The sequence below is a fragment of the Camelina sativa genome, chromosome 5 (genome assembly GCF_030686135.1).
Source record: "Camelina sativa cultivar CO46 ecotype springtype chromosome 5, ASM3068613v1".
NCBI lineage: Eukaryota > Viridiplantae > Streptophyta > Magnoliopsida > Brassicales > Brassicaceae > Camelina > Camelina sativa.
The window spans coordinates 37,421,649-37,441,403 of NC_141884.1; the positions used below are offsets into that span (position 1 = coordinate 37,421,649).

At 30.7% G+C, this 19,755-nt stretch overlaps 3 protein-coding genes across 3 annotated transcripts; 2 read left to right on the top strand and 1 right to left on the bottom strand.

Annotated features, from left to right (window-relative positions):
• Positions 1 to 3,965: 3,965 nt before the first annotated feature.
• Positions 3,966 to 5,444, top strand: LOC104788050 (large ribosomal subunit protein uL16x). The gene is made up of 4 exons (XM_010513728.3): positions 3,966 to 4,143; positions 4,425 to 4,926; positions 5,008 to 5,089; positions 5,182 to 5,444. The coding sequence occupies exons 1-4, from the start codon at positions 4,134 to 4,136 to the stop codon at positions 5,251 to 5,253; spliced, it is 666 nt and encodes a 221-aa protein (XP_010512030.1). The 5' UTR covers positions 3,966 to 4,133; the 3' UTR covers positions 5,254 to 5,444.
• Positions 5,445 to 5,805: 361 nt separating this feature from the next.
• On the top strand, positions 5,806 to 7,401 carry LOC104788051 (uncharacterized). The gene is made up of 4 exons (XM_010513729.3): positions 5,806 to 6,134; positions 6,577 to 6,665; positions 6,774 to 6,871; positions 6,972 to 7,401. The coding sequence occupies exons 1-4, from the start codon at positions 6,125 to 6,127 to the stop codon at positions 7,069 to 7,071; spliced, it is 297 nt and encodes a 98-aa protein (XP_010512031.1). The 5' UTR covers positions 5,806 to 6,124; the 3' UTR covers positions 7,072 to 7,401.
• A 6,129-nt stretch (positions 7,402 to 13,530) lies between these two features.
• On the bottom strand, positions 13,531 to 14,609 carry LOC104788052 (uncharacterized). Its single transcript, XM_010513730.2, has one exon. It carries the CDS (start codon positions 14,360 to 14,362, stop codon positions 13,802 to 13,804), a length of 561 nt encoding a protein of 186 aa, XP_010512032.1. The 5' UTR covers positions 14,363 to 14,609; the 3' UTR covers positions 13,531 to 13,801.
• Between the last annotated feature and the right edge of the window lie 5,146 nt (positions 14,610 to 19,755).

Genomic DNA, 19,755 nt, shown 5'->3' on the forward strand with positions numbered 1-19,755 from the left:
TTAAGAAGTTTAGGAAGGTTTTTTATTCATGAAGGAAGCAAGACATAAAGCTCCAATTGTTGATCGAATTTTCTTAGTATTCTAATAGGCTAATACAAAAAGAAAAAAAAAATCTTATCAGTACACACTCTATTAAAATTTAAATTATTACTATTTTGAATTAACATTATACCTATAGTAAACATTGTACTAGTATGAGGCTGTTTCCCAAACAAAAAAAAAAAAAAAACACAATTATAATGTTTAGTTATGCAAGCATATCTCATCGGGATGATGGCTTGGTTGATTTGTTTTCTTACTCTACTAAAGAAGTCTATGGTTTTGGCATGTCTGATAGAAAATAAAATAGGTTATTGACCTTTTTTGCCGAGAGGTAAACACTTCAGTATATAGTTTTTCTATGTTGGTGCATGTATTCATTATTTTCTCCCACCTATGAATCATTGATTCTTTCCGAGATTCGGACTTAGTTTTGAAGGAGCTCTTGATGGTCAAAGTCACAAAGATATCCAAGTTACAGATGCTGATTTAATTAGAGATTTTGGGAAGGTTGACTTACACCTTTTCTTACATGCTTATGGTATTTGTTTGTTTTTTTTTTCTTCTCGTATTGTTTTTTTTTAACTACACAATACCTAATATATATATTCTTCTAGTAATAAATAGTACTAGATTTTAACCCGCGGTACACCGCGGGCATATAATTTTTATTATAATTTATATTTTATGTTGTATTTATTTGTTAAATACTAGATATTTTGTAATAGAGTAATACTCCCTCCGTTTCAAAATATAGGATGTTTTGGAGAAGTTTTTTGTTTCATAATATAGGATGTCTTCAAATTTCAATGCAACTTTTAGATTACTTTAGTATTTTATATTATGCAGTATTGTTTTTGATTGGTTGAATTTGTTAAAAGTAAAACTTCTTAATCTGCGTGCTTTGCTTAAAACATCCTATATTTTGAAACGGAGGGAGTAACTAAATTTTTCGGTTGTTGTGCAGCTAAATATTTATATTATTTTTTAATCCGCAATACACTTCATGAGCATTTGTTTACTATATTTCGTTTGTTTTATTTAGTATTTAAGATTCCATTTCTTTTTAAATTATTATAACAAAACATAAGGGATCTCAATACATAATCAGTAATTTTTACGCTGTGATTAAGTCACATTTTCCCTAATGATTTAATTATTTTATACAATCTTAGTTAAATCAACTTGATTTTATGGCAAATATTCTAATATTAGTAGTGTTGATAAATAATTAAATGAGGATTTAACCCGTGTTAACACAAATTTAATAATATTTTATTAATTCCAACATGTCCTCTTTATAACTCATCTATTATATAATCACATTATATAGTATTTCAGACTTTTTTTAATTTTACATATTCTTAATAATTAAATTTTTTTATTAAGTTTATATATGTTAATTATAATATTTAAATAAAGGTCAATCGAAGTTTGTTTTACATTAAGAATCAAAGCTTTTGAAAAACAAAATGAGAATCAAATTGTTGTTTTCATTGTTTGCGAAGGATTTAGATATAGAATATCTTTAAAACACAACAGAATGTGTGGTTATATATATATATATATATATATATTAGTTTCTATTTCTATATTTGATTGCTGTTATTTTTTAGTTGGAATGAAATGTAAAATATTTAGGAAACAAAATCTGGAGTAATGTTAGTTTTGGAAATTTTTTAGGAGTTAATGTTGTAAATAACTTTTTAAATAAACAAAACTAAAAGGGCATAACACAAAATGTACTTCAAAAATGTTAATATAGATATTAGTTTACACATTTTTGAAAATGAGTATATCAAAAACTGTATTTCTCAAAATTTCTCATATATATATATATATATATTAGGTATTGTGTTATAAATTCGAAAGCTAAATTAAGGAAAATCTGTATTATTGGTTTTTAGTTTAAAATTTTTAGGAAATTGGGAGAAAAATATTTTGAAAACTAAAAAAGAAAGTTCTTATTATTGCTTTTAGTTAAATATTGTTAAATGATTGAGATAATATTAGAAATTCGACACCTAAAATTAAATTCCAAATTAAATATTCTTTTATTTAACATTTTTAGTAGATTAAGATAAATTTAATAAATACACAATGAAATCTATTTTTTTTGTTGAGAATACATGAATAAAAAAAATAAAATAAAATTGTATCGATTGACTGAGACTATAAGATATTTCATTTTTTGTTTCTTTTTTATATAAATTTAAGATTTCTAAATATATTATGAATATTTGTATGAAAGTATTTTATAATTATGAAGACTTTTCCTAGATATGAAGCTATAAATATTGAGTCTCAGCCACAATATTATTAGTCGCATTCCTTAGCCTAAGTATATAATTTTGATAATATATATATATTTTTTAATTGTTTAGGTTCCTCTCATGAGTAGAGTTTCTTATCAATATGTTATGATTATTGTTTAATATCGAATAAATATCAATATTTTATATTAATTTTGTATTATTTGATTGTGTTTTAGATTTACATGTCATGAATCATGGGCGTTTTGTGTTCAAAAAAAAATTGGACGGATGAATTAATAAGATAAAAAAAAAAAGATGAGTTACCATTAGACATTAGTAACTGTGTTTTTTTGTGTTTGTTGTTTAATTTTGACTTTTTTAGTGACCATTATAATTTTGATTCTCATGTATAGAATTGGATTCATCTCATGGATATGTGATGATGTAAACCCTTGAAGTATTCACCACCTTTTAGTTCTTACATATATTATTATTAAGTTTTCGTTATAACCGTTTTCATATATTTCAAAATAACATTATAAATTTAGAGAAAATGAAATGTTTTTACTATTGATGTATGTCAAGATTCTTGGTTCTTATTAGCATATAATCTCTCATTTAATCCGAATCTACTTTCTTTTTTGGATTTTAGTTTCTGGTATGTGTGAAAAAAATCTTTTAATTCTAATTTTTGACGAATAAAGGATTTAATAATTTTGATGAAAAAGAAATTTTCTTTGTTTTGTATAATAATAATCGTTTTTTGTTATTAAAAAGTGTTTGACATGGTTTGATTATTTTATTATTTTCAGCGACTAAAACTTCTAAATTTGATTGCATGTTATTACATATTTTTAATAGCTACTGTATAGATTTAAGCCAAATCTTATTAGTACATCAGATCTAATTAATTAAGATTATATTTTATATCAATATTACTATAATAATATTTAAATGATTTTTCAAAATATCACTTGACCGTAGTAACTATCTTAGTATTCATTAGCTATAACATTTGTGTTTGTGATGTATATTTTTGTGAGGAGAAACTATGTGACCTGGCAAATTCTGCTTGTTCGATTACAACAAAGTAATCCGTAGGATAATGGCCATAGAAAATAGAAAAAAAATAATATGATTTTTCATTTTAATTTTTTTTTGAATCTCGATATATACTCTCCCTCATATGTATGTATCATCTGATATAATAATTTTGCTTTGACATTTTTTAAATTAAAACATAATTTAAATATATAATACAAAATCATATTGAAATATCAATATAAAATATGTGAAAACGCATTAGAGTTTCTAGCTACGGGAGATGCTATTACACCACTTCCAATAGTAAGGTTGTAAAAAATATTTCCTACTAAAAAATGTAAATATAAATAATAGAGGAGAGCGACAATTAAAAGATTCTTAATCAAACACTTTTAGAACCTCATGAATAACCTGTATGGATGTTTTTCATTCAATGACCAGTTTTTTAATTTAAAATTTAAATTTAAATGTAAAATTAAGCTATATTAGAAATATCAATATTATATTATTAAAAAACCCAAATGGAAAATTCCACGGTTGGAGATGATCTTACGCGTTAATTTTCAATCCAAAAAATAACGTGTTCACACTGGAAGCTACAAAGGTCAAAAAGTCAAAGATAAAGGCCTGGACCGAGCACACCAAAAATATCCAATGGGCCTTTATTTAGCTAAGCAGTTACGTAAGCTAAATTTAGGGTTTGTTTTTGTCGCACCTATAAATGAAACATCACAGCGTCCTCATTTGTAATTTCTAGGGTTTTTGCCATCATCAACACCGTACGGATCCAACGCGATGGGACGAAGTAAGTCTATCTTCTCTGCTTACCCACAATCTCATTTCGAATTCGCTGCAATCGATTCGTACTTGGTAGAATTCGGAAATGGTTTGAGATTTTGATTATGTCAATCTAGGTTTTAGTGTTATTGAATCGCTGAAATGTGTAGAAGAATCTTGTTTTCTGAGTCTGTGTTCATACGAAATCTTTAGGCTTTGGATTAGTTTGATGTTTTGATTATGTCAATTTAGGTTTTTTTTGTTGTGTGAACGTTGCTGATTGAACAATCCGATGTGAAAATGGTATAGGACCGGCGAGATGTTACCGTCAGATTAAGGGAAAGCCATACCCGAAATCAAGGTACTGCCGTGGAGTACCAGATCCAAAAATCAGGATTTATGATGTTGGAATGAAGAGGAAAGGAGTTGATGAGTTCCCATTCTGTGTTCATTTGGTTTCATGGGAGAAAGAGAATGTGTCAAGTGAAGCTCTTGAGGCAGCTCGTATCGCTTGTAACAAGTACATGGTTAAGTCTGCTGGTAAAGATGCGTTCCATCTCAGGATCAGGGTTCATCCTTTCCATGTTTTGAGAATCAACAAGATGCTTTCGTGTGCTGGAGCTGATAGGCTTCAGACTGGTATGAGAGGTGCTTTTGGTAAAGCTCTTGGTACTTGTGCTAGAGTTGCTATCGGACAGGTTCTTTTGTCTGTGAGGTGTAAGGATAACCATGGAGCTCATGCTCAGGAAGCTCTTCGTAGAGCTAAGTTTAAGTTCCCTGGTCGTCAAAAGATCATTGTTAGCAGGAAATGGTAATGTCTTGTTCAATGTCTCTGTCTCAGTTTCTTTGTCTATTTAAGCATATTTACTAAATTGATGATTGGTGTTTTCAGGGGGTTCACTAAATTCAACCGTGCTGAGTACACTAAGCTGAGAGCTATTAAGAGGATTGTTCCTGATGGTGTCAATGCTAAGGTTAGTCTGATTTTCACACATTTTGAGCTTTAATTTATATGCTTTGAGTCGAGAGCTATGTTGATTCTGAATTGGATTTTGTGTTGTTGCAGTTTCTGTCAAACCATGGGCCATTGGCTAACCGTCAACCTGGAAGTGCATTCATATCAGCCACGAGCGAATAAAGATGATGATGATTTGTGGTTGTAGTAGAAGAAGCGTTAATCTAGTTTCTCTGGTACTTCGTTTCACTTTTGATGATGTAACATTTGTAAGACATGGATCCTCTCCTCGTATGATTCCATTTTGCTTGAACAATTGTTTCAATCTCTCTTTCGTTTTCTCTTTTTATATATTTTCAAAAGCGTCCTGTCTATCCTTTATTTATTTACTTCGATTTCTCAGTATTATTTATTTCGTTCTTTAACCTGATTAAGAGTTGGCATCCGCATAAGACTCGTTTGAAACTTCAAAGATATTGGAAAAATGCAGGAAAACTAGAAATTTTTATATAGATTTAACATGCGGAAACTGAAAGTATTTCATAAAAACGTTAATTTCCGAGTTTCTTTAAAATATAACTGAGATTCATGAAAATAAAATCAACAACTTCGTATACGTATTTTAACAAAAGAAAGAAATTATACATAGAAAATAATATACTACCTGTATAACATATTTAACTTTATCTGAGCTTAATGAAAATAATAAATTCGACCTATATTATATTATTATATATGGTTTGTGTTTTTTTTTTCTCCCCTTTAAACGGCGTCGTCTTCCAAAACCTGAAAACAATCGCTTCTTTCTTTCTTCTTCCCAAGCGCCGGCCGATTTCAATCCATTTTGCTACGAAACACAGCTTCAATCTCTTCTTCTTTCTTATCTTCGATTTCAAGTTCATATGGCTACTGTTTCTTTGTTCTTCAGATGAGCGAGCCAGGAACCAGAACCATGTACTACTAGTAATAGAATAAATAGAAAGCCTTGGGAACTTTGTTTTTGCCATTTTATCCAATTCACATCTTTGTTGGGCTTCTAGAGTTTTTGAACATCATGAGTTCAGGTGCGTTTTCTTCTCTTCTCCTTACTACTACTTTGTTTTCTTTTTTCTTAGATTCCTATTTCTCTAGAATTGAAGATGTGAACATTAGATCAGGTTCGCCTTAACTTGATAAAAGATTCTAGGTTGTTAGGTATGTTCTCAGTACTAGATTTTATGAGATTATTATCATCATCTTTGGGCATTTTATATTTTTTGTTGATCATCTGCCAATTGTGTGTACTGAAACAGAGCCCCTAAGTTTTATCTTTGTTGGAGACAGGAACACTGTCTTTTGTGTTTGTGTTTGGTTAGTTATTTAATCAGTTAAACCCAAAACCCTAGATCAAAGGTTTTATCTTTCTTGGAGACAACAAGAACACTGTGTTTTTAGTGATCAACGTTACTTCCTAAAAACTCGAGCTGAATCGTTACTCTCGCGGCTGTTTTTGATTTGTGTGGGTAGGTGGAGCATTTGGAGGTAACAGAGGATTAAGACCAATACCACCAGAAAAGGGCATTTTCCCTTTGGATCACTTGCACGAATGTGATGCTGTATTCTTCTTCTTCATCATCTTCTTCGCCTTTAGTTGTATATGTTTTTTGGTTTATGTTTCAGTTAATTCACTTCTTTAAGCATTTTTCTTGATTGTGTTTTTGCAGGAGAAGAAAGAGTATCTTGGTTGTCTTAAGTCTTCAGCTCATAAATCTGAACAATGTAGACATCTCTCTAAGAAATATCTCCAGTGTCGAATGGCTAAGTATGTCACCACCACCATAGTTCTCTCTCTCTACAGTTCCTGTTTTCACTTTGATGGGATTGTGATCATATGATTAATTGGTTTATTATTATCATTGCAGGAACTTGATGGCAAAACAGGATATGGCTGAACTTGGATTCAGTGGTGTTAAAGAATTGGATTCCTCTGAAGATAAGAATAAAGAGAGTATCCAACATTGAAACTTGTGATTCAGTGGTGAGCCTCATTTTGTAGAATTTTGGAATTGAACATTGAGATAGCATTCATTTTAAGATTTAGGTCCTAAAACCCAACTCACTCTCAAAGTATATGCTTCACCGATATTGATACGTACATCATATTGGGTGAATCAAAGTACTATACAAAACATCAAACAGTAGCAAAAGTATCAGGGAGGAAGGTGGTGGTGTGTGTGAGTCCTCCTTACTTTGAATGATGTGCCTTATTTATGCTCTTATTCTTCTGTAGACTTTTTGGGCTTAGAGAATATTAAGTTTGTTGACATTATAGTCCATTGTGATTTCCTCTCATTTACGGTGAAACTTAGGAATAATGTGTATTTTTTTTTTTGTTTACACTATATAATTTGTCCTCCTAGACCAGTTTGTTTGTTAGGTAATTTGTTATTAAACTCCTTACAAAGAAATGTCATCATACGTTTGGTCGATGGTATTGAATAATTGAAATTTCTTCTACATTTCAATTCAAGATTATCAGGTTAAGTAATAAAAAAAGAAAAAAGTTTGGCGTCGTATTCATTTTGATTACTTCTTTGGTTAATCGAATAAATAAACTTTTGAAAGACAAAGTCAAATATATCTTTTCTTCCTTTGATTAAGATCTCTAAATTATAATAGGTAAGTTTTCAAAATCGTCGCCTTCTGTCAAATAGATAAGCATGACATATTTTCTCAATAATAAGATAGTAAAACAAATATATCTACTATCCCCATGAATTATCGAAATTGAACCAAAACCGATTTTAGTATGATATGAAACCACATGTTTTTTTTTTTTATTGATCAAACAATATGAAACCACATATATACATACCGATAATCATATATATTATAAGATCCTCGCTGATTGTGACAAGCCATGTTTTTTAATATATGATTACCTATATAAACTTTTCTTGTATTATCCAAAAAAAATTAATACATAAACTGTCAAAAACTCAAAATCGACTAAATTAAGAAAGCAAAATAACCCACACGAACCAAACCGAATAAAAACTAAGCGGAATGCTCACAATTTGGAATTACAGAAATAAAAATAATAAATAAATGGACTGTGTCCGTGTGCGAGCGAATTCGTGTATCATCGACCTAAAGGAGATAGAGCAAAGAAGGTGATATGACATGTTCGATAGCTAGATGCCTAGACCCGGAGATGAAGTCGCATCAAAATTGTCCTAGGAAATGTCGAGAGCTGTTTCGGACAGCCATCTCTAAGTACATTACACACGATGCATGGATATATATAGTTTTAGTTGTCACATTATATTTGCTGTAAAAAAAAAAAGGATTTTTTTATCAAAGTTGTCGGGTGTGATTGGTAACAGTTTTTAAAAGCTTTACAAATATACAGTTTTAATATTTACCAATCACAAAAATTTTACCAAAAACTTTATTCTCAGTTTTCTCATATAGTTTTTATTTACAGCTTATTTTTACAGCTTTGCACTATTTACTAAAAGCTTACAACTCCAGCTTACAGTTTTTTGTACAGTTTTCTATACGTTACCAATTGGATACGTCTTCATGTGTAATTCTGAGTCCATGTTGGAAACTAAGAAACTATTTATATAATTTTGGTTAATGGAAAAATAATTCTGAATACATTTTTTAGATGGAGTAAAAAGATAAAATCATTTTTTTGTTGAATTGGATAGAAGGAGAGAAAGATTAGGTGATTGAGAAGAAAATGAAATAATTTTTCTGTGAAATTTTGACAAATAGCATGTAACATTTATATTATTTCATATGTTATACTGAACTACATAACATGTTATGTAAGAAAATAATATGTTCCACAAAAGAAATTTGATTTTAGAAAAAATGGAACTAAATAGCATTTAACATTAAAAAAAAATAGTGTACAGTAAAACCTCTATAAATTAATAAGGTCGGGACCATGAAAATTTATTAATTTATAGAAGTTTTAATTTATCGATAAATTAATAATTATTAATTTATCGATATGAAGAGATTTTTAATTTTTATAATATTGAAAATTTTATATTACAATAATATACTTTTGTTATTATTCATATTTTTAAAGAATTTCTTAATTTATAATCTTGGCTATCTTAATTGCTAAGTTTAGAATTTCGGTAAAAATGATAAATGTTAGAAATTTAGAGTTTAGAAGAAATTGCTACTAGTATCATTCATGGTAATGATTAAGTCAAAGAAGATATTAAGGTAATTTTAGAACCAATTACATGTAAAGAATTAATTATTGCATTTAAGACTCTCCACAATTTTTGGATGCGATTTGAAAAGGCGACAATGAAAAACATTAGAGATGAGTTCCGATAAAAATGCAGATTCAAAAATATACAAACAACAATAAAGTCATATTTCACTAGATTTTCTTAGATATATATATATATATATTATTTGATTATTAATTTATGATATTGATGAGACCATATTTTTAAAAAAAAAACTATTATCTTATTAATTTATCGAAATATGTCATTTTTTATACCGGCCCAACTCAGGACTGGAAAAATTTATTAATTTATAGCGATATTAATTTAAAGAGTATTAATTTATAGAGGTTATACTGTATTAAGAAGATAGATTTTCTAATATCGCGTAAAATTCGAAAAAGTAGCATCTTTGAAAAAAAAATGACGGAAATTCCAAAGTACGTATCAAAATTTTCTCACCATAAAATTATATAAGCGTTTTTTGTGAAATTAGAAAATAACATGTAATATAAGAAAAATAGTTATAAGAATAGACAAAAAAAATCTCTAGTATACACCATAACAAGTTTCTTAATTTTCTTTATTTTCATGGCTATTTCATACATATTCTCTCTTTTTGTGTATATGAAAGTGGTGAACTGTTCAAAAAAGTAAAATGGTTATCTCTTAAATTAGACATAGAATAATGTGGAAAACAACACAAATTGTCGTCGAAGAAGATAGATACCTAAATCTGAGGACCTCTTTACCATTTGTTGTTTGACAATTTATTGACCATTTCCTAACACTCATTTTACTGGTTAAATCTAGAAATCCTTAATCATCTATATATAATTATTATACTGTATTCAAAAACAATCACAAAAACAATTGAAATATTATTTTGTCTAACAAAAAGAGAAAAAAAAAATTATTAGCGGTGTGTTTAACGTTAATTGTTGCATTAAGCATCATCTATGAAACACAATGGCAAGGAAATAGATCTGCCAAAGTAATCATATTTCAAGGAGGAAACGACTGCTGTGGCTATAAAATATCTAATTTTCTTTGGTGATCAAAATTTGTAATTTACTTATAATATTACTAGTATAAAAAAAATTATTGGAAACATATCAAAACATGAAATCTAGTCATTTGAGCTTTATAGGTACCATAAATTATTGCTACTATATATCTAAACCTCTTAGAAATGAGAATGGACTCAATCGTTTATTTATTTCTCAAATAATCATTTTAGTTCTATTGCTATTACTTGGCTCTCTGGTAACCTTTTTAACACGTCTTTATAAAACTTCTAAATATTATATTGACAAACTTCATCTCTTGCGTCACCAATCGTATCTATATTCTATTTTTGAAGAAGAAGAGACGAAAGTAGAATAATTGAGGGTGGCGGACATGATGCGATCGTTTTTGTTGTCAATTTACATATAGCTCCAAATGAAACGAACACAATAAAATGATTAGTGACGTGTTTCAATAATGCTTTTGAGTTCAACTATGTAATCAAGCCGAGCATAATCCCTCTGTCGCATATCATTATTGTCACGATCGCCATTGTCCTAAATTTCCAATACCCACTTGATATTCTTTTGTTACAACGCAACCGTAGCCAAATGAAAAGGACATATAGATATATACACACACAATGTATTTCCTATAGGTCTGATAAAACTTTATAGCTGTGATTTTAGTTGGTAGCTCATTTGATTGAAAGTTTGAAACTAAAGATCTTTCGGAGACATCGTAGGTTTCTATGTTTGAATCCAAAGATAGTTCTTGTTGCACAAAATTTGTGGTCTAAGTGTGCAAATTTACCAATCTATACACTCATAAGGAAGAAAAAAACTATAAGCATATATGATATTTTAATTCAGTTTTTACATGAATAGCATTACACGAAATGTATTCATAGTAACCTACTACTTACGAATAAATGTACTTTTGATATATTATTACTCAAAATATATGTAATGCAATTAAGGCTGTATTGTATATTTTAGTATAGTTTTAGTTAGTGTAAAAAATATGTAAGATGGTGAAATAATAGGGTTGTGTTATTTCGAATAAATTATTGTCATTATGTAATTTAAGTTATGAAAAATTAGCTGAAAACAATAATGTACTCCAGATATTATCTAAACTTTTGTCCACTACCCGAACAAACACGACATGTATAATTAATCATCAAAACTCATTAGATCTGTTCAAAAATGAGATAACTATTGAATTATCGATGTCAGGAACTGGTGGAACATAGCGTCAGTGGAAAATATCGCTTAAGTGGACTGTGGACTGTGGACAGTGGACCGACAATTTCATATTTTCATAATTTAAAAGAGGATGCATTTATAATAAATAAAAATTGTCCAAGAGTAATAAGTCTATTGTGATTATCGTCTAATTTACCATTCCATCCTAGTTCACATATAATCATTCGAACACAAATTTAAATATATTATAATTAATTTTTCTCAGAAAAAAAAAAAGAAAATCACGTTGCTAAACTATAATTCTCTTCTCTCGTTTGATACGTGTATATACATGCAAGTATGCAGCGATATTACGTAGACGATCGTGATACTGCCGTGCCGTATCATGAACCATGAGCATTGAACCACGAGGCACACACTCTCGTTAATCCTTTTATTTCAAGCTATGGACCTATATGGTGTGCAGATTACTAGATTTATATAGAAACATTAAGCATTAGCCTACGATCTCTGTGAAGTCAAAAAACTGAATAATCCTTTTCTTTTTAAAAAAAAAAAATTGTAATTTGGTGGTCAGTTAACATTAAAAGTAAAAGATACAGGATCTTAAATTTTCATATATAAAGTTTATTTAAAATTAGATACTAAAAAGTAGAAACTATCAAAAAATAGGATATACTACAACATCTCATCGTCAGTTAATAAACTTTTGTTTTTGTCTCTATTCTGATTTCTGAAACTCGTCTAGAGCCTCCATTAACGTAGGCATGGCTACATTCTGATCATCTCCACTAAGGAAGAGACCAATGCATGGACCATGCTTCTAGATTAATAAATCCAACATTTTCTAGCTTGACTTTGTTGATTTATTTGTTCCTTCGTTCTGATTCCAAGTATATTAAAATTCCGTTCTACCATTTGTGTATAACGCGTTTACACTTTAACAATAATAAAGCAAAATTTCACTTCTCAGAAATGCTTCTCTAGGTATTATTCAGCCGCAAAATACTAAAATCGCAAAACACGCCACCAAGTGATGTACGCCAAATTTTAGATGTGGCGTTTAGATACGTTGTCAACAAAATTAAAGTACGTAATATGTAGATGTGAATGTATATAGAGCTGTCATGTAATTTCAGAAATTTTGATATCTAATTTTAATAAATTATGTAATTTTGAATTATCAGTGCGGTAGCCTCTTACATAATGGTAACGAGAGTAAAAATTAACTGGATGCATCATGGGACTATAGGTAGGATTGAACAAACTATTCTCGTTCATTAATCGTTTAGATTCGATTTGATATATATCCCTGACACTGAAACTAGTATTATATATTGTTTTGTTACAAAATTGTGAGTATTCGAGATTTCAGAGTTGGATATTGACAAAATAATGATGAGTACAGATTCATAGGTATGGACCGTATGGTACGTATGGCCGTATAGATACGGATATTTGAGAGATCGAGGAAAAAAAATCCACTATTTCTATTCAACATGAAACAGTCCAGTTTTGATGATCTAATTTTTAAAACTAATATTTGAGGACGTGGCCCTTGTAAGTTATACCATAAATTTGTAATCCGTTTACTACTCTCAACATCTTAAATTCTAAATTTGTAATCCGTTTACTACTCTCAACATCTTACGAAAAACAGACAAAATTCTAAGTTTTGCACATATCAAACTACTACTCATACGTTTGGTATGAAATCACACCGGTTGGGCAAGTAAAGTAGATGCGTTACAAAACACGTAATTTGTAAAGTTTGAACGTACTACATGGTACGCAATTAGAAGTTTATATGTCACCAAAGGGTTTCAATCTGATTTACATATATGAATAAATTGGAGAAATTGTCTTTGAAAGCTTATTACACTAGGAAACACTATGGTCCGCTATGGGACCAGTAAAACCCACTTGAATTAATCGTATTTATTATATATCTGTATATGTTCATTGAACTGTAGTAGGATTGAGTCTTTTAATAACGTAACACACAATTTAGAGATAAAAAACAACAAAATGGTATCATTATCATTAGTCCCACTAGAAATTAATCAAACCAATATAAATCATATAGTATCTAAACAAATAAGAAGAAGACACTTGTCAAATTCACATGGAAAAAATAACGAAACCCCAATAATGATAAAGAAATTTCCATTAAAGAAAATAGTCTCTTCTTTTTTCTTTTTCATCATCACAATTTGGTTTTTACTTTCCTTTTTTTACCCGTCCTCTTTTTTTTTGTTTTATCTATTTTAGCCTTGCCTACATGAACAGTTCTGACTGCAGCAACGTGTAATAATTAGCTGCTTCGTCCTCAAGCTCCCAAAGCCCAACACCAAACCCATCTAATATACTAAACCCATTAACGTATTCCTGATTAGTAGTCTCACTCTTAATCATCTCATAATTACTCTCGCCAGTTTCAGTGTTAGGGATCCCGAGTTCGTCGTCTGAAGCTTCAAGAAGATGCTTCATCACCTTCTCTTTGTCTTCTTCGTACTCATCTTCTTTCGAAGTGCATGAAGACGAAGATGAGGAGGAGCAAGAAGAGGAGAGAGAAGGGGTCTCTTCAAACACGGCAGCGTTTTGCTCTTCTGTAGAGATCTCTTGCTGAAGAGTGGTGATAAGGGAAGTTATGTCATTTTCGGCTTCATCTTCTACTGCTTGTGTATCATCTAGGAAAGTTAGAACTTGGTTGTACGAAGAAGAAGATGAGCAAGGCTTTTGTCTTTTTGTTTCTTCTTGTGCTATGATGATTTCTTGTTCTTGCTCATCTCTTAGGCGCTTCAATGGCGATGATGATACAGTTGCTGTTGCAGCCATGTTTGGATAAGAAGAGAGAGAGAGAGACGATGGTGTTTAGAGGTTTTTGTTTTAGCTTTTTAAAACGTAAGAGAGAGAGAGAGAGAAAATCGTTGAGGTGATGAGAGAGAGGAGGAGACTAAAATGTTTATATAGAGAAAGGTTGTGGTCAAAATGTGTTTTTTTATATTTTATTTGATTTGATAAACAAATAACGTGATTTAGTATCAAAATGAAATATTAATAATAAGAAGCAATTTGTTGGTTCGTGCATGTCAGGAGAGAGACATGTGAAATGCTTTTTCCTTTTTTCGCATAACCCGGAGAGAAATTTTTAAATACATATGGTCTACAACTATTTTGTGTCATCTCATCGTCAAGATGAATTTAATAAATACTATTCAAATATAATTATTTATTTCTAATATACAATTAGTTTTTAGATCTTAGGCATGTTGTACTTATGATAATCTTATTATTCTTATAGCTTTGACCGGTAATGTTGTACTTGACGACACCGTCTTCTCTTTTGTATAAAATTATTTAGTGAGACAGTAAAAATATGGTGGTACGAAGGGATTGATTAGTTTAGTTAGTATCTTGTTTTCATCGTATTATTATTATTTGAAGTACTATTGTCTTCTATCGATATTTCGTAGTACTACTAAAATATTATTATCACTTCTTGTCACCAATATTCTAACTCATAAAATCTCTACCAAAGCAATAGGTTTATTTGTGTACATATATATATATGTATATATTTTTATAAATGTTAACACTCCTATTGGATGAAATTATGAAGTAGATAATTCCGACAGAAATAATAAAAGTTCATAAATAGAAGTACTTGGTGAGAAAATTTGCTCGGTGGGACTTGTAAAAATGTAAATGCAGTGGCCTAACATTTTTGTCATGTAATATTATAATGTTTAGAAAATGATAAATGAATATGAAAGAAAGATATGTATTCCTGTGTTTTCTACTATTAATATTTTTAAAGAATTTTGTAACAGAGACAAAAGAAAAAGTAACAAGTTGTTGTCATTGAGATTTGGTAAATATATATCTGCTTTGTTTCTTACCGTTGGATTAGCATTCCAGAAGGAGCTTGTAAATTACGAGGGGATGATCGAACGGTCGTGGTTTCACGGCTGTGGATTGCACATGGAAAGTGACAGCCTCTCATTGTTTTATTTTTCTTCTGTCCAATACAGATTCTTATCGTTTAACCACCGCGTAAACCATTGTCGTCTCTGAATCGTTGAGATGAGATGGTTGTAAGTTGTACCCATGATTTTGTATGTATCAACTATATATATTAACAAACGTGTTTGAAATGGTTCTTTGTAATCTATATGTATATAGTATTCCGTAAATTTAAAAACAATTGATTGCTTTTAAATCAATATATTGCTAAAAAAACAAGATTAGAATCGGGAAAAATGCCATAAAAATCCCCAAGTTTCAAAAATAGGACAAAATAATCCTCAACTTTTGAGATGTCATTTTAATCCCCAACTTTGGGTTGACTTAACCAAAAAATATGAAACTTTCTTTGACCTTGCTGTTTTAGGCACGAAGTTAAGTCTCCGTCAGAACCTAATAGACAGGGTTAACAAACCGTTAACGGCTTCCGTTTACCCAAAACGTCGACGTCTTATTATCGAGAAAACAACGTCGTTTGTAACTAAAAAAATCCCCAAATCTCGAATCGAAATTATAATCCCTAACCCTAAAAAAAAAATTTCCAAATTCTCTCAAATTCTCTCAAAATTCTCTCAAATTCTCTCTTCATGGCGAGGACCCGTGGAGGAAAAAACACTTTTGTTCCGCCGCGGCGGTCGTTGCGATTGAAAGACTCTATTCAAAAAAAATCTGAAGTCGAGACGGTTGAGATTCTGTCTGATACTGAGGCGGATCGAATCAAAGAGATGAATGAGAAGGATGGACATGAGGTGGATCAAATCGAGGAGGAGAATGAGAACGATGGACCTGAGGCGGATCAAATCGAGGAGGAGAATGAGAACGATGGACGTGATGCGGATCGAATTGAGGAGGAGAATGAGAACGATGGACCTGAGGCGGATCAAATCGAAGTGGAGACTGAAAAGGATGGTCCTGAGGCTGAGCGACTCGTAGAGGAGAACGAGAAGGATGGACGTGATGCGGATCGAATCGAGGAGGAGAATGAGAACGATGGACATGAGACGGAGCGAATCGAGGTGGAGACTGAAAAGGATGGTCCTGAGGCTGAGCGACTCGTAGAGGAGAACGAGAAGGATGCTGCGGATCAAAACAGTAAGGCATTTACTAAACCTAAACGTAAACGAAAAAGGAAGAAGATTGCTGAAGATATCGAAGATGATCGTGAGGCCGTGAGTGGAGATGATTGTGAGGTAGTTGGTGATGAAGACTGTGATGAGGTTAGATATGCAGACGAAGGCAACCGTGATGAAGGTAACCGTGAAGAAGATCAGGAAGATCATAGATGGAACATTGTAGATTCAAATGTAGAACGAAATTGCGAGCCAAATGTAGATTCTGCAGAAGATCATGACGACGGTAATATTGGTGTAGAGGAAGAGAACTGTGATGATTTTGAAGTTGAATTTGGACCGGCTGCGAGAGAGGACGATGGAGACGAGAGTGATGATGATAGAGGAGATGATATATGGGATGAGGAGAGGATATACGATGGTGAACATGCATGTGTGAGGTCCGGATTCTCAAAGATGTCCGGATTCACACACACACTTCGACAGCAGACCACGTTCACCTACGCCACCGGATGTGATAGAACTTGAACTCATCGGAAAAGAGAGAGGTTGAGAAATCAATTTGGAGATTTGAAAACTAAAACCTAGAAATCGATTTGGGGATTCTTATTTCCTTCAGTGTTTTCTCGATAATAAGACGTCGACGTTTTGGGTAAACGGAAGCCGTTAGCGGTTTGTTATCCCCGTCTATTAGCTTCTGACAGAGACTTAACCCCTTAAAACGGCAAAGTCAAAGAAAGTTTCATATTTTTTGGTTAAGTCAACCCAAAGTTGGGGATTATAATGACATCTCAAAAGTTGAGAATTATTTTGTCCCATTTTTGAAACTTGGGGATTTTTATGGCATTTTTCCCGTTTAGAATCAGATGACTACTAATAAAAAAAAGTTCCACATCTACAAAACTGTTTTTTTTTTTTTTTGCTATTATAGATTGTCTCAAGTTCCATAAATTTTCGAGATATCCACTAGACAAAACGAGCCTTCTAGGTACCCATTCAAAAAAGCTATAGAACTACACTTTTTGGTCATTTTCTTTGAAATGTAGAAGCATAGAAACAATAAAAGTAAGCTTAGAAATTTCTTTGAAAAAGCTAGTGAACCAGTCATAAATTTGTGTCTAATCTTTATCAGTCTTGATTATTGAAATGCGGTGTAAATGATATCAAGATTTGCTTCAAAACGAAAATCCTATCAAGAATAAATAGGTTATATATGATTTAGTAGTAGTATTATATCTTCTTGTAAATACATATTTTGAATTTATTATTTTGCACGTTTACTAAAAATTTAAATATACTCTTTAGATTAATAGTCTCCCCAGTGGAAAAGGCAAACAACCAATGTACTTGTGGTGAACCGTTGGGAAACAATGAAGTTGTAAAAAAAAATTTCCCCAAGGAACTAACCAATTTGGCCCAAACCATCTTTCTTTTATATGGTATTACTCACATGCCAAAAGAAAAAGAGAAAAAAAAATAACCTTAACCTTAACTTAAACTAACTCTGTCATCAATTTACAAAAGAAAAATTTACGCATGTTGTTATCAATAAGTCTACAAAACTTACGTTTTTTCAACGTCGGTACGCTTTTCTTTTCTTTTCCACTTTTTGGGTAACAAATAGTACAAATCAAAAGATATTATACTGGTTTAACTATATACTAAAAGTAGGAAGCAAAAACAAAATATGCATAATAATATCAGTTTTATTTGTACAACTAATCAATTTAATTTTTAACTTTTATTCCGAATTAGAAAATTTAAAATGGAGAAAACAAGTATGAAATTGTTCTTGAAAATATCAAAAAGTACAGAGACTTGTAAGAATATATATAAATCACTAAAATACACGAGCTTATAGTATACTATTAAAATTTCGGCTTAATCGAACCGACTTGAACCAGAATTTATTCTAAAAACAGATAGGAAAAAAGCAAGATACACTTATAAAGAGACTAGAATATAAAAATAAAATAGCAAAACAGGGACAAAAAAAAAAAAAAAAAAGAGAGAGGTGACTGGTGAGATGATGAATACAACTACATGGTTCGAGGTAGGGTTACGCAAGTTGGTTTTGTTTATACACCTCTTCGTGTCTTTACTTTTTCTTTTCTTTTTGTCCTTTCGCTTTACTTTTTTTATCCCTTACCCACTTTTTTCACTTCTTAATCGGTTAAGGGACAAATCTAGGCCTGGGCATTCGGTTAACCATTCGGTTTCGGTTCGGTTGTATTCGGTTTCGGTTATTTTGGATATAGTAATATAGTAACCATTTGGATATTTTTGAAATTTCGGTTCGGTTCGGTTCGGTTTCTTTCGGTTCGGTTTCGGTTTGGTTATTTAAATAAATAACCATAACTAACATAAATTATATTAACATTAACCAAATAAACCAAATATAACCAAAACTAACCGAATATAACCAAAATTAACCAAATATACAATAACAAAAATACAAAAAAGGGAAAAATATGGATTCAATTTTACAAAATAGTATTTAACTTTGTAAATTCAAAATAATAACATTTACATATATTGATTATTTAAAATATTTAATTGTTTTGAATCTAGAAATAATTTATATTTTAAGTTTATTTTATAGTTTTGCATAATATTAAGTATATAATATTTGATATCTTCTAGGTTTTCGGATATTTCGGTTAACCATTTAATTGTCGGTTCGGTTCGGTTCGGTTTCAGTTAGTTTGGATATAGATTTTTACTAACCATTCGGGTATTTGAAGAATTTCGGTTCGGTTCGGTTTGGTTTTTTCGGTTCGGTTTCGGTCGGTTATTTGGTTATCGGTTATTTTGCCCAGCCCTAGACAAATCCATAACCAGTGCGGTTGAAATGTTGTAAAACCTCTGAAATACAATTTCAGAATTTGGCTAGTTAAAGTTGTTGAAACAACCAGGACATAGGATTACATCAAGATATCAGAGAATTAAGCTCTACTTTTGGAAATTTTGTCGATTTTCTTATCCATATTGTTACCTAATAGATTAGTCGTTAACCCTTTTTTTTTTTGTGTGTGTGTGTGCGTGTGTAGTTTCTTGGAATAATACTAGACAGCTTGATATCTTCTTAAGGGACTATAGTCTATAGGACTTTATATCAAGCCAGATGACAACTAA

Excerpts from the sequence above, each read along its gene's own strand:
- LOC104788050 (XM_010513728.3), top strand. Across the intron at positions 4,927-5,007 it reads ATCATTGTTAGCAGGAAATG|GGGGTTCACTAAATTCAACC; the intron begins GTAATGTCTTGT and ends TGGTGTTTTCAG. Across the intron at positions 5,090-5,181 it reads CTGATGGTGTCAATGCTAAG|TTTCTGTCAAACCATGGGCC; the intron begins GTTAGTCTGATT and ends GTGTTGTTGCAG.
- LOC104788051 (XM_010513729.3), top strand. Across the intron at positions 6,666-6,773 it reads ACTTGCACGAATGTGATGCT|GAGAAGAAAGAGTATCTTGG; the intron begins GTATTCTTCTTC and ends GTGTTTTTGCAG. Across the intron at positions 6,872-6,971 it reads CTCCAGTGTCGAATGGCTAA|GAACTTGATGGCAAAACAGG; the intron begins GTATGTCACCAC and ends TTATCATTGCAG.
- LOC104788052 (XM_010513730.2), bottom strand. The coding sequence starts at position 14,362 with ATGGCTGCAACAGCAACTGTATCATCATCGCCATTGAAGCGCCTAAGA.